We start from the raw sequence: 26,439 nt of genomic DNA, 5'->3' as shown, positions 1-26,439 counted from the left end.
TTCATCACTGCAAATCAACAGCTTCCCAGACGCCAACCAACTCCCATCCCCCCACCATAGAGCCCCAATGTACCATTCCAAGATAGTAGTGGTAGTGCGCCGTGCATAAGTTGATGTTTCGTACCTAATTTATCAACCTAACACCTCACATTGTGCTGCGCTGTGAACCATTTGTATGCTAAAAATCGACGCTTCACACCCACACACACTCACAGAGACGTGAACGTGGAAAACTTTGTCGTCGCCAGCCGACGACTCTCGACACAGGGTAAAATGTCGCCACAGCCGCCTGATGGTTGCAGCCAAACCACCACCCACCACACCCAATTAAAAGACACAACAACAGTCGTCAGTCGACTCGTTTAGTTACCACCCACCAGCTTGTAGGTAGGTCTCCGAAACCATCATAGACGTGTATGCAGATAGACACACTGAAAACAACTGCGGTGCCAAAGATGGGGGTTGTTAGTCAGCTCAGCAGCTAACTTGGTGAAGACATGCGCTTCACCGCCGGTGCTACCACCGGGAGACTGGGGTGCGGGTGGTAAAACGTGGTTGTCTCGCAAAATAGGACGCGGTGCCGGTGGCGAGGTGCAGAAGATTTGCACCAATACAGATGCCTTCCGCAGCATGATGACAGTCTGCCTGTGCCTGGCTGCCTGTGTGCGGAGCGGAGAGAAGGTATGCGAACTTGCTGAACTTTATGACTGCCGTTGTGTACCTTCCATTCTACCAAGTTTCGCTTAGGGACGACAGTGAAACGTTGCCATGGTAGCGCTCTTGAATCCACTCTCTAACTTCACACCCCATTCTCGACGGTAGGTAGTCCTGGACGAGTTGGAGTCTTTTTTTCTGCGGAAGCTTCCAAGTGAATGCTACTTAGAAAGTATATTTTTACAACAGATATGTGCCAGAGTGGTGGCATATACGTACATACATCTAGGTACACGTTGATTGATTTTTAGCCAGTCAATGCTTTGACCAGCATGCAGGGTTTCTGCTTACACAAATTAGTTAGATACTTCGCCACCCACAGAGATGTATCAGTACAATACAATTTTGTTTGACGACATGACTCCAAACTATTCCAGAATTGTTTGTGCTGAGTGGCAGCCCAGGGGGCTTTACCCAACACTGGAATAGCTGGCTCAGGACCAATGAAGTCATATGATGCTCCAGTGCGAGCTAACTCATCAGCCAATTCATTTCCAGCAATGGAAGAATGGCCAGGTACCCATTCAAGGTGAACAGCGTTTGCTGAATTTAGTTCCTAGATTTGAGTTCGACAAGCGATAACTATCTTCGACCTGGAGTTGGCCGAAGCAAGTGCTTTAATAGCAGCCTGGCTATCTGAACAGAAGCATATTACTTTGCACATTACGTGCTGCTGAAGTGTTGATTGCACTCCGCACATATAAGCAAAAATTTCGGCCTGAAAACGGTGCAGTGTCTACCAAGTGAATAGGACTGATGCAGCCTTAGCTCACGAGAATAAACACCAGCACCTGCTCGACCTTCGAGAAGGGAGTAAGCAGTGTAACATACGAGGCCGTCTGAAATACTTTTCTCCAGATATCCAGGTTTTGGGACAGAAGGTCAAAGGACAAATGGTCGAAGGACAAAAGGTCGACAAAATAAAACAAATACTTTTGAGAAGTCTTTGTTGCCGCTCATTGAGAGAAACATTGTAGTGCTGTTATAGAAATCATCAGCATTTCAGCCACTAATATTTCTATAGGAAAATTTCCCTTCTTTTGTTTGTAGGCTGTTCTTACAAGTTGTGTTTATGTAGTATTTATTAAATGGTAATTTAGTTTAATTTTTTGTTCAGGAATTTTTCCTTCTTAAATTTATAGGCTGTTCTTTAAACTTTTGTTACTGAAATTATTGACTCCTTAGGGACTTATTTTTCAATCATAAATTAAGCCTTTTTCTTTTCAATATCTGTTTTTTTTAACTGTACTGCAGAAACATTCATTGACTACTAGTGCTTAGTGATCATCCTCTCTTGGATTAATAGGTAGATCCTAATAATTATACTGAATAAGTAAACAATTTCATTTTGTTTTCTCATACAGGCGTTACGTTCAAAATTGAGAACTTTCGATCTCCCTCCCCCTGTCCTATACTAAATATATTGCTTGTTACACTTTGCAAACTCCCCTTCCCCTATAATCGTGACGCACTTCATGGATCACCCCTATAATACCCAGAGATTTGTCCTTTTCTAATTTATAGACTGTTTGGCTTTATTTAATCGCTGTAATGATTGGAGTTTCAAGTGACAATATTCCGATCTGTGATTCACCCATCTTCAACCCATAGGCTGTTCTTTCAAGGAATATTTTTTTTTCTCATATTTAACCTTAATGAAAAACATTACTTTCCATCATTTATGGGCAGCTATTTCGAATTGCAATGCGGTAATAAATTGCTGCATATAAGCTATTGCAAGTTTTAGTAGACACTTTCCTATAATGCTTGTCTTAAAGTTGTTGAATAATTTTGGTATCACTGGTTTTATTTTTTAATCGTTGTTTTTTTGTTGAATTCTGATCACTTTTTCATGTCTTCCTATTTGTCTTTAGTCTATATAACCTTTTTGCCCTTTTCGACGTTTTGTCCATTCGACATTTCGTCCATTCGACCTTTTGTCCCATTCGACCTTTTGTCCATTCGACCTTTTGTCCTTCGACCTTATGTCTTTCGACCTTTTGTCTTTCGACCTTTTGTCTTTCGACCTTTTGTCATCGAGATGTCCACTCTTTCCGGGAAGGGAATTTCGTGGTAAATGTCCTATATGGAAAGTTACAAGAAATTATAAGATCACTTGAAGCAAGAAAAACTTTGTCCCAATTCACCAAAAGTGGAAACAACGAGGTGTGTGATTAGGGTGGAGCTAATTTAAAAAAAATCTCTACGGGATATGATTTCCCAAGTGGAAAGTGATCTACTAGTCAAAATAAGTGAGCTGTATAAAAATGAGCGATTTCGGTTGATATTTAGGGGTGGCGCAAAGTGTTTAAGTGAAATTTTTGCTAGAGTAAGCCTTCAAAAAACGTTTCAAATTTAATTCTCAAACATTTTTTTTAGAACCCAATTGGGCCAAATTTATGCTCAAAATTGCGATATCTTTACTGATTTCTAAGATACTTGAAAAAATGACGTATTTCGGTATTTTTTGGGTTGGATACCAACCCAATACCAATCGGAATTCGGGTGGGATTTTTCTAAAGAATCTCTGACGGAATTTTTCAAAACATCTCCTGTAAAATTTCTGTGAAAAATCTCAAGAAGAACTTTTGAATGAACCTGCTGAGGAAAATCTGCAAAAAACTAGGGATATTTTTGAAGAAATTCCAGCAGGGGGTTTTGAAAAACTTTCCAGAGAATTCCTGGAGAAATTCTCCCCGGAAAAGCCTTGAGCGAAATTCCTAGAGAAGTTTCTAAAGTATTCTTCAAGAAAATTTCTACGGAAATCCTTTAATAAAATTCCTTAACAAGTATATGGAAGATTTTCTTAAGAAATCTATGGAGAAATTTCCAGAGAAATTAAGAGATGGTCCAGCCTAGGGCCGAAAATGTCTTTATTTAAGACATTTATCTATCTGGAGGATAGAAATACGCAAAAAAAACGCGTATAACGTGTATAAGGGTTTTATAAACATACTTTGAAAAAAAATCGTGATATTTCTCAAAGAAGTCCAGTTGAAATTTTTAGGAAACATCTGAATAAATTCCTCACAGAATTCACAGAAAGTTCTTAGAGTTATCCTTTAAGGAAATATCACAGGAATTTATGGGGAAATACATGGATAAATATCTGGAGGAAATTCTGAAGGAAGCTCTGTATGAACTCCTGGAAGAATTCCTGCAGCATTTTCTGAATCCCAGTAAAAGTTGCTGAACACATTCTGGCGGAAACCTTTAATGGAATTCTTAAAGTAACTCCTGAACAAATCTCTGGTGGATTTTCAAAGAATCTTTGAGACTATTTCTGAAGTAATCTCTGTAGAAATTTGTAAAGGAATCCCTAGAAGGGTTTCCTAAATGAATCCCCAGAAGATTTTTTGAAGAAATCTCTGGCGGAGTTTTAGAAGGAACTCATGGGAATCTACATAAAAAATCCTAAATAAATCTCTGGAAAAATTCCCAAGGGAATTTATGAAGGGAAACTTCTGAACAATTTTGAAAGCAATCCATAGAAGATTTCTTGTTGGAATCCTTGGACAAATTTTTGAAGGTATCTCATAAAGAATATCTGGAGAAATCTCCAGGGAAATTTCTTTGGGAATCCCTGGAAAAAGTTTTGCAGAAATCTTTTGATTTTCTGAAGGAATCGCTGAAAGCATTTCTGAAGAATACCGTGGATTTTTGAAAAAAATAGATTGATTGATTGATTTGTCTTTATTAGAGAGACTTTCAGCCCTTGGCTGGTTCGTCTCTAAAAAAAAAAAATAGATGGAAAAAATTCCTGAGGAAACCCGTGGAAGTTTTTCTAGGGGAGTTCTTGGAGACAATTTTGGAGGATCCTCTAGAGCTAGATTCTAAATCAAATTCTAGGGTTATTTAAAAAAAAAAATCTGAAATTCAGAAAAAAAAAAAAAAAAAAAAAAAAAAAAAAAAAAAAACTTTTAACAGGAATCCGCAATATTTTTTGAAAGGATTTTTTAAAAAGATTTTCTAAATGAAGCCATGGAGCAATTCCAGAAGAAATCCCATTAAAAAAATCCCAGGACATTCCTAGAATTTTTATTCAATTCTCTGGAACATTTTCTAAAGGAATCGCTTTGAGAATTTCTGAAGAATTTTAACAGGAATCCTTGGAGTGATATCTGAAGATATCAATAGGGGTACTCACTAAACAAATTATATTGCTGCGTAAGGCATGATTTTCTGCTTATTTGAAATATTTCACGATTTTGTGAATGAAAAAATCAAAGATTGCCTTGGTGATCGCGACGTTTAATCAGTTTACGCAGTTAAGTGTATCCCCCTAATGACTTGTACTTATACCCTAATGGAGATAATGACTGTTCATTAAAGAAAGTGGACACCTGTTTTTCAATAGAAAATATGTATTTTCGAACAAATTCATAAGTTTATTTTTTATAAATGACAATCAACATACATGTGGCCGAATTCACGTGAATTTGAACATTTACTTCGCTTTTCGGAAGAACGCTCGGACTTTCCTCTTGATACCTCCCTTAAGATTCTGCACAACTTTCTCCGTAACTTTTCGTTGTACTGCAGACCAAATTTTTTTGAAGCAATCAACATAGATTGCTTCACTTCCATCTTTCTTGAGATGCCGCTTAATTATTGTCCGGTATCTTTCCACATGACGCTGTTCAGAGAAGTTTTGTGGATTTTGCCATTTTTCGGCAAAATCGACTTTTTTCGTCTTAAGCATCTCTAGTGTAGAAGAAGCGTAATAAGCGGATGCCAGATCCGCCTAAAACAAAAGAGGATCCGTATGTTTTCGCTAGACGGGTAGAAGTCGTTTTTTGATGCATTCCTTTCTGTTATTTTCACCGTTGATTGTTCCCGTTGTGAAATACAAAGAACTCTTTAGGCCACATGAACAAACGGCTTGCCACGCCAAAAACTTTTTCCCAAATTTTTCAGTTCTGATGTACCCTACATCATCCGGCACATCTGCCCTCTGCTTAGCGTTAAAAAATTGCGGTCCAATTCTCGAAACGACAATTTTTTGGAACACCATTTGTGCAGGATTAATCTGCTAGTCGCAAAGCTAATACGACCTATCGCTCGAAATTTCTTACTTTTTCCGTTTTGTTTTAGTGTATTGCTGAAGTGAACAATGTTTTTACACATTCAGCAAAAATTCACATTTTTTTGTTTAGTTTTAACTCTAAACTATTGGTAAACAGATGTCCACTTTCTTTAATGAACAGTCCTTATACCATGATCTTTACGGCTTCCACTATGGCATTGAAAGGCACTTTGTCAAAGGAACCTTCAATATCTAAGACAAAACCCGAGCAAGATTGCTTTTGAGTGAATGCTTCTCGATATCGTTAGTAACTCAGTGTAAAAGAGTGGAGTTGGACATTCCAGTTTGGTAAGCATGCTGGTTCACATGAAGAGGCATGTTGGCCAGATGAACATCACGGATGTGATGATCGACAATGCGTTTTGAACATTTTAGAAGAAAAGAGGTCAAACTCCATCAAACTGGAGCCTCTTAAGTTAATGTCTGAGCTATCCCAGATGATATGGTGAGCATTAGCATCACTGCTAACAATTAGCGGAAGGCCTTTTGAAATGCAGTATGCTATGACTTGCTTGAAAATATCCGTAGAGGATGGTTCTTCATGCAGTAAATAAACCGAAAATTAGACGTACTTTCTGTTAAGGTTGCCAACAGAAACATCAATTGTGATAGCACATACATCTCTAGTGATTAGTTCAGAGATGAGTGGAGCAACGATTGCGTTGTTGACAAGTACACATGGTCGAGGCATGACATGCGAGTTTGCCATTTTATTATTGCTGAAAATATCAAACACCGAGTTCAGAAGGTTTCCTAGAAAGAAATTCCCCTTACGAAAGTAAGGTTTTTGGAATAAAACCACTTGGGATGTACCATCTTGCATAAGTCATAAAAGATTGATCGTTGCTGTTCTTTCATTCATTGATCTGAGCTATCCTACCCGTAGCCACTACCCAAACTGGGCAAGATTAAACTCTTTATAATCAACAGCAGCAATAAAACTAGGGTCTGGGACCATTTGGGCAGGGGCACCTATTTTGGGCACTTGCTGCTCTAACTCAATCAATTTCAAACCGATTGGCTTGATTTTTTTTGAACATGGCTAGGTGCTGTGCGTATCTGATCGTGTCTCAAAAATCAAATCAATCGGTTCAAATTTGACTGGGTATAACAGCAAGTGCTCAAAATAGGTGCTCCTGCCTAAATGGTCCCAGACCCTAGATCGGTAACGATTGGAAAGCGCCAAAGGCGAGGCTACACATAATACACTGTGTAAATCGTTTAATGCGAACCCCTATAGGTGAAAATTTAAACTAAGCAATGACATTCTCAAAATCATTTATAATAGATGGTTTGGCTGAAACACCTATATTTAAATGATGATTGTAAATCTTGAAGGAGATGCAAACCAATATGTATTGATAAAAATAATACAGCCAACTGCTACTAGTCACTTTCCTGGTATAACACCCAGAGCCACAGCCCATTTCAGCGACTCTGTCAAAATATTTAACCAGTGCAGTAAACAACTCAACAGCACATGAGCGATGGAAGCACAGCTCAGCAACCCCCATATCTCCTCACTATGTACACATCTTTGTCCTGTAAACTTACAATGTAATATGTACTTGAAATCCTTGGCAAGTGTAAGCGGACGAACCAATAAATAACGTCTCATTCCTGCCCTGGTCTGGTTCGTGTTGACTTGCAGCTACCACCCACCGGATTCAGCGCAAAGACGTCGTCCGCTACTGCAGCGGGTGGTGGTGGTATGGTAGTCTACCGCCTCAAGAACGAAGACCAAGACGAAGACGTCTACGATGGTAATCTATAAATTATGATTTGATGAAATTGATACCATCGCCACCACAATATCGTTGTCGTCGTCGTCGACGACGACTACGAGGCTACAAACACGCCAACTGCACTACTGGGAAACAACCACACTGACTGCCAGCGGAGCGGGCAGTGGACAGAACGAATTGAAGCAAAATTCTCTGAAAGAATCCCCCGAGCAACGGGGACGGAAATCGAAGAGGTGTAACGAAATAACAAATACCAATAATAAAGATATAAATATCACGGCAGAAAAATCGATACGCGACGTGTGGCCATTCGGAGTGTCATCGTTCTTCGAACGATTTGACGGTCTCGAAACCGTCGTCCGTCCGTCTATGATCCGGTCTGTTGGATGATTGGTTTGGGGTGGAAGTGGGCGCCCGCTTGAAGTTGTTGGAAAACTCAATTACGCTAAAAGACGCTTCTCAAAGTGGCATTTTCTTCTTGTGATGCCCATCAACCCGCCGTCACACCCTCGCCGAAAACCCTGTTCTCCGTTCCCACCGAAAATGAGAGTAATTAAAGAGATGCTGAAAATGAACCGCTCTAACGTACTGTCAAACGACACTTAGGTCGGTCGTTTTCGTTTTCCATATTTTGAGCCAACAGCAGCTTCCCGAGATGGGCTGCGAAAAAGTTCTACCACTGCCTGACGACAGTCGGTAGGTATGAGATGAGAATGGAATCGATTTGTCGTCAGCTTTGGGGGAGCTTTCTTAGACGATGGTGATAGAAGTTCGTTAACTTGTTTTAGAGAAAAAATGGTAGGCATCTTAAGTAGAACGCTAAACGGGACATGAAAAAAGAATCGAGAAAAAGGTAGGAAAGCATATTTCCCAGAGCATGTGGGCTCAAGCTACATTCGCTGATACTTCTTTATCGTCAGATCTGTTGGAGTGCAAAGACCCAATGAGATGAGATTTGGAGACTAGCATATTTTGTATGACGCATAAGATTCTCTTAATCCCCTCGCTCCTCACAAACCCTTGAGTAATCAATCGACAGCCCTTTATTTTTATAATAAAATTACGTCTGCTACGTCACAATTCTACTAATCACTGATAGTTAGGGGAAAAGTGAAGAATGTTTATGCAATCGCTCGCCCGCCCCTCGCGAATTAATGTGGGTCTCGTGATGCGAAAAACTAGAGGGTCTTGAGAATCTAAAAAAGTATTTTCAATTGGTTCCGGGTTAATGCCAGGCATTTCAGAAGATTCAAAATAAATTCGTGGAAGTTTTGTGCGACTTAAAGCAGTGTTTAAATAGATTCATACGTCTCAGGGAGCTCGATAGGTTATATGAAGGGTTTAAAAGGGGTTTCAGGAGGATTTTCAGAGCGCTTAAAAGCGATACAGGACGTTTCACGAATGTTCCAGAGGGTCTAGAGGGTTTCAGAGTATGCATTTCAGGAGAATTTTTGGAGGCGTTTCAGGGGACCACAGGAAATTTCAGGTGGTCTCAGGTGTATTTTGTAGGTCTTATGGTGTTCCAGGGATTCTCAAGACGTTTCAGAGGAGTTTCTGGGGTGGCACAGGAGCACCCCGAAATCCATCTGAAACGCATCTTAAACCCTCTGAAACAACTCTGAATAGTTTGTAAACATCCAAAGTGAATATGAAGCCCCCCAATAATCTACATCGATGTCCATGAAACTTCCTGTAACCTCTCTGTAATCCTTAGTAACCTCAATTGAACATCTCTGAAATAAACGTAACAACAACTCCATAGAGTCCTCTTGGTCCCCATGCAGCTCCTCAAAAACGACCTTAAAACTTCTGGAAACCTTGTTGTCCCAAACCCGCAGAAAAAAAATTGTTCTCGTGAACGAAGTTTTCTCACTTAAAGTACTGATTTAGCTAGAGGTTTTCGACTGGAAATGGTTTGCTATGGAAATTTTGGCTTCCTCAGTCTAGGGAATCCAAACGATTAAATTTGCATTGCACGATGTTTTGGCCTTTTTCAAGGGTAAAGCTGTCTACCGTTTTCTTGTTTTTATCATTAGTGGCACTAATGATAAAAGACAAAAAACGATAGACGATAGAGAAAGCCAGAACCTTCGTAGGTATTTATTTATTTTGTGCATTAAATTTGGTCTTTTATGGCATGTCTATTTTATGCACTGCACTTTTTTTTTTAAGTTTGTACATATGTATTTTATGTATGTCATCAGTCCATGACATACAAAAAACTTCTATAAGAAAACACTGGAACCTCAATTTATGTTCAATGATGGGGTTTCACAGTAACAAAACATTACGGGGATGGTTTAAGAGGATTTCAATGGGAGTGTCAGAAAAAAATCATGCTGTTTTGAGAGGTTTCAGAGGGTCAGGGAGTCTCACGGAAGGTTCCTAAAGGACCCATTTGACATGACAAATATTTGACCAAGCATGCCCAACATATTAACCAATACAATGTGAGCAATAGCAACCGTGGATGGATGTCGAACTTTAATGCATGGATGCCATATTTACAGATTTTTCTGCATTATACCGATTTTGGGCATCAGTACAGATTACGTTTTATATGGATTGAAGATTTTTTGGGGGGTTGTTATTTTTTGTACTGGATACAGATTTTTGAAGAAAGTGATACAGATTTTTCAAAAAGTCATATGCCATCCCTGCTTCGATGACAAATATTTGGCATAAATGATTGATTTATCTTTATTATAGAGACTTTCAGCCCTTGGCTGGTTCGTCTCTCACCATTTGGCATAATAACAAACAATCTAATTGCACTTTAATGGGTTTCAGGGCGTTTCAGAGGTGGTTGTCAGAAACGTTCCAGGTGCTTCAGTGGTTTCTTGGGGGTATCAGGGCTTCAGGGATGTTCCCGTGGGTTTAAGTAAAGGCCCCGAAAATGTAGGGTGTTTTGGAGCAGCTTCAAGACGTTTCAGGGGGTTTTGGAGATTTGCAGCAGGTTACTGGAGTGTTCAATAGAATTTTACGGAGGCCTTAGCGGGGTTTCAGAGAGGTTCTTAGGTAGTTTCAAGAGGTGTCTAAGGGCCTCCGGTCGCCTCAGCGGAGTATCTGGGAGTATCAGATGACTAGGGAGAGTTAAGAAGTTGACGGGGGCTCAAGGAATGTTTCAGAGAAGTTTTAGGGTATTGCAAAGGATTTCAGGAAGTTTCATCATAGATTCAAAGTATTTAAAAGGGGGAAGATGGAATTGCCAAAATGTACATCCAACGTCACACACTAGAAGAAATCTATCTGAGTATAAACCATATTCGTGATACAGTTCGAAATCACTACTTTCGTAGAAGATTTGAACTTCTTTGAAGTTCTTGGATACCCTAAACAGTCAATTTCCTAACTTCTTGATCAAGCATGATAACATGAGGCAGGGTGAGCAATAGGTCGTCCCTCTTTTTGCGAAAATTGGATTTATGATTGTTTAAGGCAGACAATTAAACTTTCCAAACTAAATACAAAATTTCCCATAAATAATTTGAAAAGTCCCAGTGAAGAAACAGGGGTGTGATCAGTATTAAATAACAAAAATTCCATAAACAAATATAAAAATGCATAAATAAATCAAGAGTTTCAAAAAATAATTGATTTTTGAGCAAATCAAAATTTCAAAAATGCAATGAATAAATCAACTGGTCGGTGTTAAGTCAGAGGGGACCAAGTAACAAAATTGACGAAAATTAGATTTTAGGGCATTTGATTAAGAATTTCTTAAGCTACTTGGAACATTCACCCAATTTTCTTAATGTTACAATTGACGAGAGTTATAGCACAATTTTCTTTTGATTGAACTGCAAAAATCGATAATAGTGTGCAGTCAGAGTGGACCATATGCTTGATGTCAAGAGAGGCGAAAAAATGTGTATTGGTTAATATCCAATAAATAAAACAGTTTATCATCAAAATGTGATACGTTTCTAAATCGTATGACTCCCTAACGCATTTTCTGATGATTATTGATCAGAAAAAAAAACCGGAAAACCCCCTTTTTATTATGGTCAATATCGTATTTTACAGATAATCGTGTTGAAGCATATTGTGGCATTTCGCGTGCAGACAGAGTGAACCACGTGTCTCTAAGCAAAATAGTTGAATTTACATTATTTTTCGTAATCCTTTCCAAATCAAAATATGTTTGTGTAGTAGCTGTTGGGCATCATATTGAAATGTACCAATACTCGTTTCATGAAGAAATTGATTTAACCGATTATGTAAGAATTGTGTACTTAGTTCACTCTGTCTGAGCGAATTTTTGAAAAATGCCTGTCCTCTGAATAAATTATTATGAACTGTGTAACTACAAAATTTCAAAAACATACCGAACTATAAAATACATTCAAAAGTTGTTAGTTATTAAATGTTCATGTTAAGAATTCTTAAATAGCTCATTAATTGACTACCCTTCATGTGATATTGAACTGTTGTACTTCGTCTACTCTGACTGAACATAAAAATTGAAAATGGCAATCAACAGTGTAATAACAGAAATATCAAACTTCCTGCTCACATTATACATTACTCCTTTTAACTGTTGTCCTACTTGTGCATTATTTTTCATCAAATATGTAAAAACTTGAGTGTAAACTGTAGTTGGTTGAAGATTTTCCAAAAACCGTTCAGTCAGAGTGGACTAAGTACAATCAATTACTTATCAATTTCTCGGTTTCAAGCTTTATTTTTCGTTGTTTCGCGATCAATACAGAGCGATGCTGTGATGAATAGTTATTAAGATTGATGGCAAAAATTCACTAACATTTGTTCAAAAACTCAAAACTTATAGAGTTGCAAACTTTAAAGCCGTTTTTCTACAAATTAAGTAAAAAACACATGGTCCTCTCTGACTTAACACCGACCAACTGTTGCAATAAAAAAAGCCATTTTCCCACCGAATAACTTCGAATTTTCCATAAATTAATCCGATTTTTCCATAATAAATTAGAAAATTCACAATAAAAAATATCGAAAAAGCAATAAAAAAATTCAAAAAATGACGAAATTACCCATGAAAAACAAATGCAGGAAAGTATGAGGCAGTGAAATGCTGAATCGCATTTATATGACTGAAACGACTGAAAAGCTTGCGTAACTATGATTGCAATTTACCGAGCAATTGTTTGCTGTCCGAACTCGCTATCGCTCGCCGGACTTAAAAAAGGGATAATATCTATGTTTGCATTATACCGGGCATATTCTTGGATCTGTGGATTGCCTAGAACCGAAACGATGCAATTGCGGTGCATCGGATATCGGAAACTTCGGCGGCCTTCTGCCGCCTCAGTTCCTCAATCCTCTATGCGGCTTCGCCGCATGGCCTATGTAATTTTTTGGCTCAAAATGCATTTACGTTTATTGATCGTTTTTTGACATTTATTGATAATTTTGTTTTTCGTTCATTGCACATTTTGAATTATTTATTGCTTTTAAGATATTTTCTTATTGTGAATTTTCTAATTTATTATGGAAAAATCGGATTTATTTATGGAAAATTCGAAGTTATTTGGTGGGAAAAATTGCTTTTTTTATGGCATCAGTTATTTTATTCATTGCATTTTTTTCGTTTTTAATTGATCAAAAATCCATTATTTATGGAAACTTTTGATTTATTTATGTATTTTTTTATTTGTTTATGGAACTTTTGTTATTTACTACTGCTTACACCTCTGTTTCTTCACTGGGACTTTTGGAATTATTTATAGAGAATGACCACTTTTTTATGTGTCGCTAATATTTTGGCCGATTGTTTAATGATAGTTTTATCTAAACAAGTAATAATGTCGAAATTTGAAGTTCGGGCAAAGTGGCTCACCAGGGGCCTAAAGCTCTCAAAAGTTGTATAAAAACACAACAATCGATTATTTTAACAGTCCAACTTACAAGCAAACATTGTTTTGGGAATTTATTTGAGCTCTAAAAGTTCCGTTGAGGTTTTTTTTTTTCTCGAAAATGTCTACCAATACTTCTCAAGTATTTCCATCAAAAATAACTTCTGGAGCTTCACTCAGAATATTCTGCAGATTGGTCCGAAGATATGTCCAGAAATTCGTACAGAAATTTCAAAGAATGCTTTAAAAATGATTTTGACTTTAACATTTGTAGAGAAGTTCCCCGGGGACATACATTTATAAATTGTTTAATATAAAATCTAAAATCTTTGCATCTATAGCACTCAGCCATTTTTGGGATTTTCCGCGTTTTCACCCTACCGACTGGAAAAGCCTAAAATCCAAAAAAAATATAAATTGCTTCTTAACTTTCGTTTTTTTTTTTCATTCCAACGTAATTTCTTTGGAATGTTAACTGCAAGGTTTCCTTAAAAAAATGTAAAATCTGCCCTGGAAATTCGTCCAAAAATTCTTCATAAATCTATCAAAAAAAAAAAAAAAAATCAAGAAATTTTATCGAGAAGTTGTTCAGAAATTTGCAAGAACTCCACCCCCCAAAGCTCATCCAAAGATTTCACTAGAAATGCTTCAGAAACTAAATTTCAGTAAGAATTCCTAAATAGATGACTCCAGAAATTCACATTAATTTATTCACAAGGAATTGCTTCGAAAAGTTTCTCGAAGGATTTCTCCAGATATTGTCCAGAAGAGTATTCCTTCCCAGATAATATCACCAAACATTTATACACTCAGGTGCGTCTACTTGGTCAAATTATTGGGGGAAGCAAAGCCTGTTTTTCAAATTTTTTGAAAGGAAATCTTGAAAATTAGGAAAATTTAGGGGGGAAAGAGTGGGCAAAACCGTCCATGCCCCCTAAGTTAGCGCATATTTTTCCACCGATTCCTCTAGAAATTGCCATGATGATTTCTTCAAAAAAATTTCCCAAGAGATTCTTCCAAATTAATCTTAGATTCGTTTTGGAACTTAAAGAGGACCTCTTTAAAATATTCTTTAGGCTTTCTGGAAAAACTTGTAAATAATTAGTAGGCACGAAATGTTGCTAATTGACAAATTGAGAGGTAAAATTTGTGAAAAAAAAAATCGCGTTCTTGTGGGATTCCAGAGTCCAGAGTTTTCTCCGAAAATTCCTTTAGAAAATTCTCCTTCATTTTTCCTGAATATTTATCTAGAAATTACTTTGGAGATTCTTTCAGCAGACCTTCTAAGATATTGAAAAAAAAATACTTCTATGAGCTCCTCCAAGGATTTTTTTTCAGAAATAATAGGTTCTTTTTTTTAAGAAATAATAGGTTCTTTGTTTATTTTAAAAGTTATATCCTAGAATCTTGCAATGAAAAAACCTACGAATTCACGGAGCAAAATTTGAAACAAAAAGAATTTCAAAAATGTCAGCTTAAAACTGAAGAAAACCGTAGGTCCTGGACAAAATACCTATTTTTTTAAATAAATAATAATATTTATGATACGAAAAAAATTAGGTTTAATTTGAATGAAAAAAAATTGGAGAAATAGGTATTTTAGCATTTTATTAGAGGCCTATGTTAGCTTTTTTTTTGTAAGATTTTTATGAAAAAGGTCGGGGAAAATTCTTCAAGTAATTTCTGAAGCAACGTTTAAAAAATATAATCTTGAAAAATCCTTAAAAAAATGACAAAAGAAGTTACTGACCGGGAACCGGGAAAAGGGATGCAACTTCGAAAAAAGTATTCCTCGTTCTTCACTGTAACATTCTAGTGCTATACTATTGAAAATGACATTAATGTCAAAATTTATTTATTGACAATATTGGCGGGATTTTTTTTTGCAACCAAAACCTCCAAAGAAATGTTTGAAAAATAAGGGAAAATTCAGGATAAAGTTCTTGATAATTTGAAGAGTTCGTAAAAAAATCAAGGGAGTAAAGGCATTTTAGCGTGCCTTGTGAAGATATTTGAAAATTTCATCTGGTGGCTCATCATGATTATTTCAAGCTCTCTGCAATTGAATTTGAAAACGTTTTGCTAAAGCTTTCTTCATTTTTTTTACATATACCTCAAAGCGAAATTACTCTAGCAATGTCAGACATATTTAAAAAAAAAATCTTGAAAAGTTTTAAGACAAATTTTTGAAGTAATAAAAAATGAAAACTAATTCACAAGAGTAAAATTCTATGGGCAAATTCGCGCTAAATTTTAATTTCCCATGGTATTCGATTTTTTGTTCTTATGTATTTCTTATTTGTTTAAGGCTTATTTCTAGCATCAACATTTGCCAAGTAGCCCAGGTGGGTCCCTCAATTTTAGAAACAAAAGGATTTTTTTATATTATCGATGCCAAAAATAAGTTTAACATACAAGTTTCAATGAAAATAATTACATTTGCCACGAACCATTCTTAACCCTCTAATACCCAAATTTTTTATTTTGATCTAAATATCATTTTTCGTCATCTAAAATCGTTTTAAACATGTTTTGGAAGATGATTCTTTTTAATTCTCGATTTCGTGAAATTCAGTTTTTGATTTTTCTAATTTTTATTTTTGAACATTCCCACAGTTTTATATTTTTCCGGGAAGCCTATTTGGGGTACGGATTTTTTGAGATGAAAACATTTTGCGATCTCATGATTATTGTTAAAATATTTTAATTTTAAATTTTTTTCATAGAAAATTTTATTTTCCGTGTAATTTTAAGGAAAATAATTTTAGAGTGTATTCGCTTCCCTTGAACTATAAAACTAGGATAGAATGATTTGGGAAAAATTTAAAATATATTATTTGTAGCGATTCAATACAAAATAAACAATGACTTCTAGAAGGTGACTAAAACATCTTTTTTTCAATGATTTTTAAAAAATGTAATTCGCTCTGAGATATACAAAACAGTCCTAAATATCAGTCAAAACTATAAAAATTTTGATTTTCCACAAAACAAAAATTACAAAAATGCTCAAACTATATCCCTTCTAAAGGCGGGGTTGGGTATTAGAGGGTTAATTTGCTGTTTCTGAGTTATGGCTGGATGTGCGAAAAAAATGTTCGAGTAATAATTTTTTGAAGAAGAAAATTAGTTTTTTTTTGTCGCTTTTCAAAAGTTAGGTGAAGAAAAATGTGTTGGTGCAAAAGTAAATCCAGCGCATGAACAAAATCTCATTCAAATTAAAAATATTGAGTCGAAGAATTTTTTTCTGTTTCAGGCTAGAATTGCTCTGTAGTGAACATACAATCTCGATGTAACAATTTTGAACTGTAAGGAACAGACCTTAGATTAACATCATTCATTTTTTTTTTCACCGCTTTTTAGCTAATATCCACAATCCACATGCAAAAGCACCGTAAAACTTACGATTACGTACACTTACTTGACCGTTCTTGTCCATCTCGTTGTTGGTCAGCTTGACCTTCTCGAACGAGATGACCTGCTTCCTCAGGGCTTCCGCTCCCAGCGGCGTATCCGGGTGGGCGTATAACCGCGGCGGTGGCGGAGGATCAGCCTTACCGGCCACCAGCCAGGACGATCGATGGTACGCATACCGGTAGCGCCGGTTATCCAGCGGCAAAATGTCCATCAGCACCACATACCGATCGGCGGGCGTAACCTGCCGCAGAGGACCGGAAAACGACACCCGAACCGTCGGGAACATCCGTCTGAAAAAGGAAAAAAAAGAAAAAGAATTCATGAATGTTCAGCTCGACCACACGTTGTTGTCGCACTCCAAAGTCAACTCCATAAAACTGTATTAGCTCGAGTAAAAGCACTGACCGATAACGATCTCCTAAGGTCCCGAAGCGACGAAGGGCTGAGACTCACGGAAGCAAACGGTGTTTTACAATGTTCGAATTTTCAATATCCGAAAGGCATGATGAATCGGAAAAAATCCTCGTATCGAGCCGCATACACCTTGTGCCAAGCGAAGGGCCGCAATCGCAACCAGCGAATCAAACACCGTTAACGCTCTCCGGAGGCCGTGTTTTACCCGTGTAAATTTGAGCGATTTAGAAGGACGAGATAAGCTCCAACCGCTATGGATGGGTTTTCCAGTTCGCTTTTGGGTTGTTCCTTCTTAAGGTATACAGACACAGCACACAGCCACGGCGTAATGTTGAATAAGGTGCTGAAAATGTGAATTTTAGCCTCGACTTTCCTGGGCGATTACTGCGGTCGGCGAAGGTAAAATCTATTCAGCACATAGTTAGCGATAGTAATTTGCATGAAAATTGATTGGAAGGTTCAGTCTGTCCGAGCAGTTTTTGATATGCTAATCGAGATCGTAGCCTGGCGTGGATTTTAAAGTATGTGGGTGGTCACGGTAATGCAGGTTGATCACGATTCGATCCATCATAACATTTGCGAACAGTTGGAATACAACAAGAACGTACAATGTATTTTCTATGAACTCAAAAACGTCGAATGAAAATTCTTCACAATGAATTGGAAAGTTTTGAACCACAAATCCAAAAAAAAAAATGCTGAATAGGTATATATTCAGCTGCCATCAAAATCTCAATCACAACTGCTGCAGTGCAACACACCTGTGGACGTGAGTATTTTTGGTCACGCTGTAAAGTAATTTTTGCAATTTCTCATCGTAATAGGCTATTTTACCTCACGCAAATCTGCCAGGAAAAGGCCTACTTTCCCACACCAAATCAGCAGTGCTGTAATGGTTCATTACAGCACTGATTTGCGTTGTGTAATGAATCATTACAGCACTGTTTCAGTTTTGATCAAATTCTTGATGGTTTCTGGACGCAGGTTTGAAAAAATGTGACAACTGCGCAGTATAACCTGCTATGATCAGATATTCTTAAACATGACTATGAACATCAGTGTGCAGTTTGATGAACAATTTTTGTTAAAAACTATCCTCATGTGGTAATTTATGAAATTGCAAAAAAACGTTGTACGCAACTCGGTGCAGAACTCGATTTTTACTGCACTAGTCGTAATTATCCAACTCGGCAAGCCTCGTTGGTTAAATGTACGACTCGTGCTGTAAAAATCTTCATTCTGCACCTTGTTGCGTAAACTACTATTTTGGCAATCATGCTGAAACAGTTAGTTATAGAAATTCGTATAATTCACTGAGTTGTCACAATCTGCAAACAGCTTATGTTTATTCAATTATATTCCTAGTGGCAATAAATAATTCCAGCGAAGACCATTTTAAGCCAAACTGAAACGTTGACTGCTGTCAGCCCTGTCACGTGGCAACACAATCGTGGAGTTTCACTTCGAATTAACTCGACTGATTTCCACTAAATCGAAATTAACCAAACTCGATTTACGCGAAAATAGCCTAACTTCCCAACCTATCGCATCTTCAACTAATTCAACGTCAGCAGATTGGACAACAATTAGCATTTTCCCACCCACCCACTCAACTGTTTTCTAACTGATGGGTGACGCAGCCTAGGCACTTGCAACTTGAAATCCAGCAGAGTGACTCGGTGCGCCGCCGTGTCAGACATAATCAGACAACTGACTGACGTAGCTCATCTCATTCTCGGTTTTGTTTTACGCCCACCCACCTCAGTGATGGGTGGTACTTTTGTGGATGAATGTTAGGAGGAGTTAGAGCTAATTTGCTAATTAACCGAAACGGGAAGTGACACCCGTCGGCGGCTTGATGGTCGGCTGCCTCTGGGCGATGGCAAACTACCACCACTACTAGCAGCAGGAACTGGAACAGACAAGCAGATGGCAATAGTGATGGAGCGCGCTCGTTCAGCTGAACGAGCCTAGACACTTTCAAGCGTTTGGTAACACTAAATGGTTGTCTTGGTGTTCTTATTGTTGTCAGCAGAAGTACTTTTATACTGAAGGTAGCGACGATGTGTGTCGTCTTGTTCCAATTCAGGAACTATTCTGTGATTTTGTTCAGTGTTTAGCTGATTTGAGGCTTCAAAAAAGGCTGAAATAAAGCTTAATATGCGCTTAACAAGTAATCCTGGGTTTAACCCCTGGCCCGTCCTTTTCCTCCTACTTTGTATCTTCTATATATCTTCTCCTTTCTCTTCACTACACATACAACTCATGTATATTCACATGTTCATAGTCATCGCTAGAACAAAAACGGGTTGAAAAAGCCGTTTTCCTTTCTTCCAACTTCCACAGCACAGAAAACTTGCATGCGTTATGCAATCAAGCGAACTGCGCCATGCATCATCTTCAGAGTAATAAGCACACTACTCATAGAACAAAATAAAATTCCCTGAGTTTTCCAGTTCTTTTTTCGGAATTCCTCCTTTAAATTCATTTTCAGTTTCTCACAAAGTTTTATTTTGAAATTATCAAAGGTTTTTCCTTTTTGGCTTTCTCCAGTTCTCCCTAGTATATCCAGAGGTTCCATAAATAGCTCCTTCCAAGATTTTTCACGATTTCAGGTTTTTAGAGAGTTTTCACGGGGTCTCTGCCAGAGTAGGTACTGGCGTGGTTCAAAACATCGTTTTTGCTCCACACCGCTTATTCGATTCGTCACCAGATTCTAAGCCTTCTCTTGAAATTTGAGCTGATTTGGTTGAAAATTGAGACTGCACAAGCCCTTCAAAATTTGTATGGGAATTACTATGAGGAGTGGATAACTGACACTGAGGAAGATTACAAGTGGTAGTCGAAATACGCATATCTGTCAAAATATAAGCAACATAGGGCGGAATTAAAAGGTACGAAACTGATTACACTCATCCATAGAAGTGAATTGAAAAAAAAACAAAAGAAATTTCTCAAGGAGTTCCTAGTGAAATTTGTGAAGGAATTCCTAGATAAATGTCTGAAGGAATTCCGGGAGGATTTTTTAAAACATACTCTACACTGTCTTTAACCATAGGTTGCACAGACTGAACGGTCACTAGCATGACACAACGGACAACACACGAAACACCCAGTAGTCTAGTGCAGAATTTTAAATTTCGGAAAAAAATCCTCGAAATAGTTTCTGAAGAAATCTGAAAAAATTGCAGAAAATAAATCTTGAAATACTGAACAAGACCCTGTATATGGTAAGTGGGGGCAGGATGGGTCACCTAAGAAATGGATCCCTATAACTTTCTGAATATAAATCGCATTTCTCTGTATTCTACCACGACTCTCAGATACACTAGTAAGCTATGATATAGGAGTATAAAAAGGTTATAAAGTTTGAAACCTGCGTCTTGACAAACAATTTTCAAAACATGACCCATCTTGCCCCACCTCATTTTAACGGGGGCAAGATGGGTCAGCTATAAGAAAACTCGATTTTCCTCCAACAAAAAATACTATATCTTCTAGTTTTTCTCTATACATCTAAGCTTCATAGACGTACAGATTACATGAAGAAAGTGTTGAAACATATCGGTAGATTATTCTCAGAACTAGAAGATTTTTGTTCGGGTAGCCATAAACGAGCTTTGAAAACCTATATTTTTTGAAGGAAAATTTAAAAAATATGTTCTCAAATTTTCAGTGCTCTCATCGCTTCGATAATGCAGGTCACAGAATAGCCTTTCCATGAAAAATAAAACATTTTCAAAAACTATGCAAACATACCGAAAAATTAGGGTGACCCATCTTGCCCCGTCTACACAATACACGTAGTCATATGGAATGTATAGCATAAGGAGTTTAACGAAAAAATATTTTATTATTTTCTGTGCGAGGAACGTATAGAATTTTCAAAACAATATACCACTTTTTTGTGTATCCCCGTCGTTCATCTGGGAAAATTATTGAAAGATTCAAAACTTATATTGTGCGATTGAAAACGGTACTGACCCATCTTGCCCCCACATACCATATATTAAACTTTAATGAAATAAGTAAATAAGTAATCCTTAGAGAAATTTCAGAAGGCAGAATTTCTAAAGAAATTTCTAAACAATTTTGAGAAGGAATTTCTGATGGAAACAGAAAGAATTCCTGCAGAAGGCAAAGGAGTATTTTCTGCAGAAATACTGGGATGAGTGTACTTGAAGCAGCTTCTTGATATAGTTCTATGAGAATTCCAGAACAACTTCCTGCATAAAGTTCATGAACGACTTTCTGAACGAATTCTGGAAGGACCCGTGGGTGTATTTCTGACCAAAGCCTTGCGGAATATCAGACTTGCGGAAAATCAGACAAACTAAACAAGTCCAAAGATAAGAAGAAGCAGTAGAATTAGTGGAGCAATCGTTGAAGATAATTCCAAAGTATTCCAGGAGGAATTTCTGCAAGAACTTTTGGAATATTTTCTCAAAAAAAAAAAACGTGAGGATTTATAAAGAAATCTCTGAAGAGGTTTCGAAAGGATTTCCTGGAGAAATTCCTGAATATATAAAGGACTTCTGATGGAATCTTTGAATGATTGAAAGTCAAGGAGATTTCCTTTATGAAAAGGTCCTGGACCGACCGGGAATCGAAACCCGTCACCCTTCTCAGCATGATTATGCTGAATACCAACGCGTTTACATGCGAAATGGTCATTGGCAAGCAGAGAAAGCTCTCAGTTCACGATCTTCAGGAATAAAAAGCTAAGAATAACGCATTGGGGTTAGTATGACCCATACATTCAGCAAATCCTTTCGGCAAGCTTTATTGGATTTGAAACAACATTCCTACACGATTACTTATTGTGGTTTTTTTGGACATTTTTTGGAAAATCATTTTGGCAATTCCTTTGGAATTTGATTCGGTAAATCTGCTTTGGAAATTTATCAAACAACTCCTACGGGATTTTTTCAGTGATTTCTTTGGGAGTTTCAGCGCCAATCCCTTTGCTAATATACATGTCAATAAATTTTGTAAGGTAAATCCTTTCAAAATTCATTCGACAGGTACTTTGAAAATTCCTTAATGATTAGTCGTTTGTAATTTCCTGTGGCTATTTTTGAATATTTCTTTGGTAATTCCGGTAGAAAATTCTTATGGTAATTCCTCTGGAAATTCCATTAGTAAATCCTTACGGTTTTGCGTCTGGTTCTTCTTCTTTTTTATGGCTCGACGTCCCCACTGGGACTTGGCCTGCCTCGCTTCAACTGAGTGTTCTTTGAGCACTTCCACAGTTATTAATTGAAGAGCTTTCTTTGCCTACCATTGCATGAATTTGTAAATTGTGAGGCAAGTACAATGCCCAGGGAGTCAAGAAATTTTCCCGACCGGAACGGGAATCGAACCCGCCGCGTTGGCGATCCATAGCCTTAACCACTAGGCTAACTGGAGACCCTGCGTCTGCTATTGCTTTTGGAATTTTATTAGATACACTCTTGTGAACTAAAAAATATCCGAGAATTCACACCGGAATGGCCGTAGAAAATCATGAAAGAATTACTTGAGGAATTTAAAAAAAAATAAAGTGATTGCCAGAGTAGTTCTTAAAAAAATCTTGAATAATTTCACTAAGTGTTTCCTAACAACGATTGCATAGAAATAGCTAATGGCACCCGAAAGGAATAACCGAAGGACTTTTCAAAGGAACCGCTACAAAAACAACGCAAGTGCATCACGACGAAATTGCCGAATAATACCCCACAGTAATTTCCTAAGAAGTATCCAAAAGAGTTGCTGAAGAAATTTCTAAAAAAAATACCTAATAAGTTGTCAAATGCACTTCCGAAAGAATTCCCAAACAAATTGCTTAAAGAAACCTTCAAGGGACACCCCGATGAATTCCAATGGAATTTCCTGTGTAATTTCCAATGAAATGAGCAAAGGAACTGCCAGAGAACTTCACAAAGAATTTGCCGACGGAGTTGCAGAAAAAATCAATGGAAAATTTCTGGAAGAAATCGTCAATTTTCAAAAAAAAAATCTCAAGGGAAAAAATCCATTATAATTTCTAAACGAATACTGAAAGAAAATATTCGTGTTGAACGAAATCACAAAAAAAAACCAATGATTTGCAGATAAAAACAGCAAAAAAAGGCTCAAGTGATTTCCAAAGGAAATGATCACAATAACCGAGAATAATTTCAAATAAATTGCTGACTAAAATTCCATAAAATGGCCAAAGGAATTCCAAAACAAATTTACGAAGAATTTCTAAAAGAGTTCAAAAAAAATTGCCAAAGAAATTTTAGAAGAAATTTTCGTAAAACTTCCCAAAAGAATTTCTTGATAATTTCTCAAAATACTATATGACGAAAAAACAAACAATTCTAAAGAAGCTTTCAAATGCAATGCAGAATGGTTTTCAAAAAAAGTTGGCAACTTTCCAGCGCAAACCAATATATGGTTCTTCAGATTTGTGCTCTTGAAAGTTGGAGGTGTGGCTTTAGCATATCTTAACCTTAGTTTAAATTGGTAGCTACGAAGTACACCATTACCATGTGATTCCCGAACAAAATTGTTTTCTTGATGATATCTATCATTTTTCTGAGAAATTTTGCAGAGAACAGTATCTTTTAAAGTGGTTCAGAACGTGAGATTTCAGGCGCTTGGGCCAAAAAATAGCTTATTACACCAATAACGCCACGTAGTAAGTAATTGTGTTCTATGTAAGAGCATTATTTTTCTGAGCAACTTTGGCGAAGCAGTATGCTTCTAAGTCATGGTTTCCCAAACTGTGGGTCGCGACCCCCCGGGGGGGATATTAGGTAGCCGGCATTTATCCAGGGGGTCGTCAGGGACAGTAAAATATTTTACTGTAAACAGACAACAAATGAGGCAATTTCTATGAGGGGTCGAGAAAACTACGTCAGCTGGCAAAAGGGGTCACGCGACCTGAAAGTTTGGGAACCTATGTTCTAAGTGGTCCAGAACGCGAAATTTACGACGTGTTCTCGCATAGTAAGTTCCTGGAGTTGAAAGACCAAGTTTTGAAATATACGTATCTCATGTCTTTCAAGCTGTTGCAGATCTAGCTCAAAAACCTGTCTTGCAATTCTGGAATAGCGTTTAGGATTGATGGAGGAGTTCTGTAACAAGAGCTCTGACATTGACCGCTAAAGTAAGGCTTAAGCTGAATCCTACTAATACTTGAAAACGAACAATCCAATTCAAAAAATACCATCACACATGGAGCATGTCCATGGTTTCCTTCTTTTCATGTGTGCGATATTAAAATCGAGATCAGTTCTACGCCATCAAGCAACGGAGATGGTGAAGTGTCTCCGTAGCTTGGAGGAGTATAAGCAGACGGGCGCGAATTAGAAGCTGTGGGTTCAATTCCCACCAGTGAAAAGAATTGTCAAACAAAAGAGGCACAAAACAAGCAACAAAGAAGACGCGGCGATTACTCCTTATTCCAACTGGTAACAGATAATGACATGATCTCGAACATTTTTGTTGCAGACAAAACGGAAACTGAATTTGTTGCGTACTTTTCAACTCGTAAATAATCAATTATTATTGACCCAAAATCGAAACTTTTTGATGATTCATATTCAGCAGCGTTGCAGTGTTTATTGACTCGAAGTTACCGCTCAAAAATCACAATGCAAGGCTTAAAAATCTGTAAACTCGTGGTGCACGATCTTTGTTCTATTATGTTCAATTTGGGACATACCTATGTCGCATTGGGTAGAATGTCGCAACAAATTCAGGTAGGGGAGCGGACCTAGTGTGATGGTTAAAGCGCATGCCTTTCACGCCGAGGACCTGGGATCGAATCCCACTCCCGACAAACTCACAAAATGTGAGTTCTTCCTTCGGAAGAGAAGTAAAGCGTGGGTCCCGAGATGAACTAGCCAAGGGCTAGAAATCTCGTTAATACAGATAAAAAAAAAACAAATTCAGGTTGCGACATTGTCGTTTTTTGTTGCGCGATGGTTGAATTTTCATTCACTGATTCCTACCGAAGCACGTGGTTTTTATCTAATTCCCGTCTAACTAAGCACCGACCAATGATGATCGAGTTTCTTCTTGCACCTCGCCGTTGCTTTAGAATAACGACAAAAACATTGTAATCAATATCTTTGTCAACCAGATCACGACACGATACGTCATCACTGTGCAACGAAGAAATCGTTCTCTATGGTTGTGAAATACGCTGTATCGTATGAAGAAAATCCGCTCACACATATGCTTGCATCCTTCCTAGGCGAAGACAACTGTAAACTAACGGGAAAATGCGACTCATTTGATTGATTGCCCAGCTTTTGCAGCATTTTGCAACAGTAAAATCCAACTTTGAAGTGCCACAGAGCTTTTGTGGGGTGTGAATTGAAGGTTGGTTAAACAAGCGAACCTGGCGAAGTGAAAATTCAACGGTGATGAAGAACGATTGGGCTAGTTGCTGCCTTGGTGCTGTTGCTTTCGTCTACTCAAAACAAGAAAAATGGTCAACTCACAAGTGGAGTGATGAAATTGAAACTTAAAATCATTCGATTACTAGTGCTATAGAGGCTGCCATCTGTTGAGCTATTAACAAAGATAATTTGGAATATCTGTAACTATTGACTATTTATCGTTTGATATGACGGGAATTAGCGCATATGACGACGTAGATTCCTAGTTTAAGGATATCCTAAATTGTCTTTCAGGATTTCTATATTTTTGTTGTCAAAAAGTTTGATCCTCTTGTCATCCAAAAACCCAGATTTTCCCCCAGTTTTTTACTTCATGTCCAACACAAAAATACATCTCTAACCAAAATTCCTCGAATTTGCTGTATTGAAATCAAATCCCGCACATCGCGATGATTCTTCAGCGTCGAACATTAATCTCTCCCAAAAACAATTCAATTAACATAATTTTTATATCCCGATGAAATTGAAAACCAATACCGCCACCACCCTCTGAATGCCGTCGTCGCCATTCCCATACGCATTCAGCGGCCTTCCGAAACTCAGCGAATTTATCAAATCCATCACCACTCGTAGCATCATCGCATCGGGCAAAGATTTGGTCTACGCGACGAGACTCGACGAATGTGTTGACCGGTTCAACTACTACCAATAATGGGCACCACCACAACTACTATTGGAACCAATCTACCCTTCGTGTCCCCTTGTTTCCCCAGTGACCCAACAGTGTTCAATAAATTCCGCCTCACTCCGGACCCGAGAGTAGGGGAAAGTGGGGCAATATGCCATTTTTCAAACTT

At 37.7% G+C, this 26,439-nt stretch overlaps 1 protein-coding gene across 2 annotated transcripts in view; it reads right to left on the bottom strand.

Annotated features, from left to right (window-relative positions):
- The window catches only part of LOC115255415 (T-box protein H15), a 136,504-nt gene that overhangs the window by 21,750 nt on the left and 88,315 nt on the right, over positions 1-26,439 (bottom strand). The window contains exon 4 of one of the 2 annotated variants that reach the window (XM_062850498.1): positions 16,792-17,083. In XM_062850498.1, the coding sequence (XP_062706482.1) occupies positions 16,792-17,083 (292 nt within the window). The remainder of the gene's footprint in view (positions 1-16,791; positions 17,084-26,439) is intronic. The other variant, XM_062850499.1, reaches the window with a different exon arrangement.

The sequence above is a fragment of the Aedes albopictus genome, chromosome 2 (genome assembly GCF_035046485.1).
Source record: "Aedes albopictus strain Foshan chromosome 2, AalbF5, whole genome shotgun sequence".
NCBI classification, from domain to species: domain Eukaryota; kingdom Metazoa; phylum Arthropoda; class Insecta; order Diptera; family Culicidae; genus Aedes; species Aedes albopictus.
Note: the sequence above shows the minus strand (reverse complement) of the source record. Positions and strands in the feature narration are given on the sequence as shown.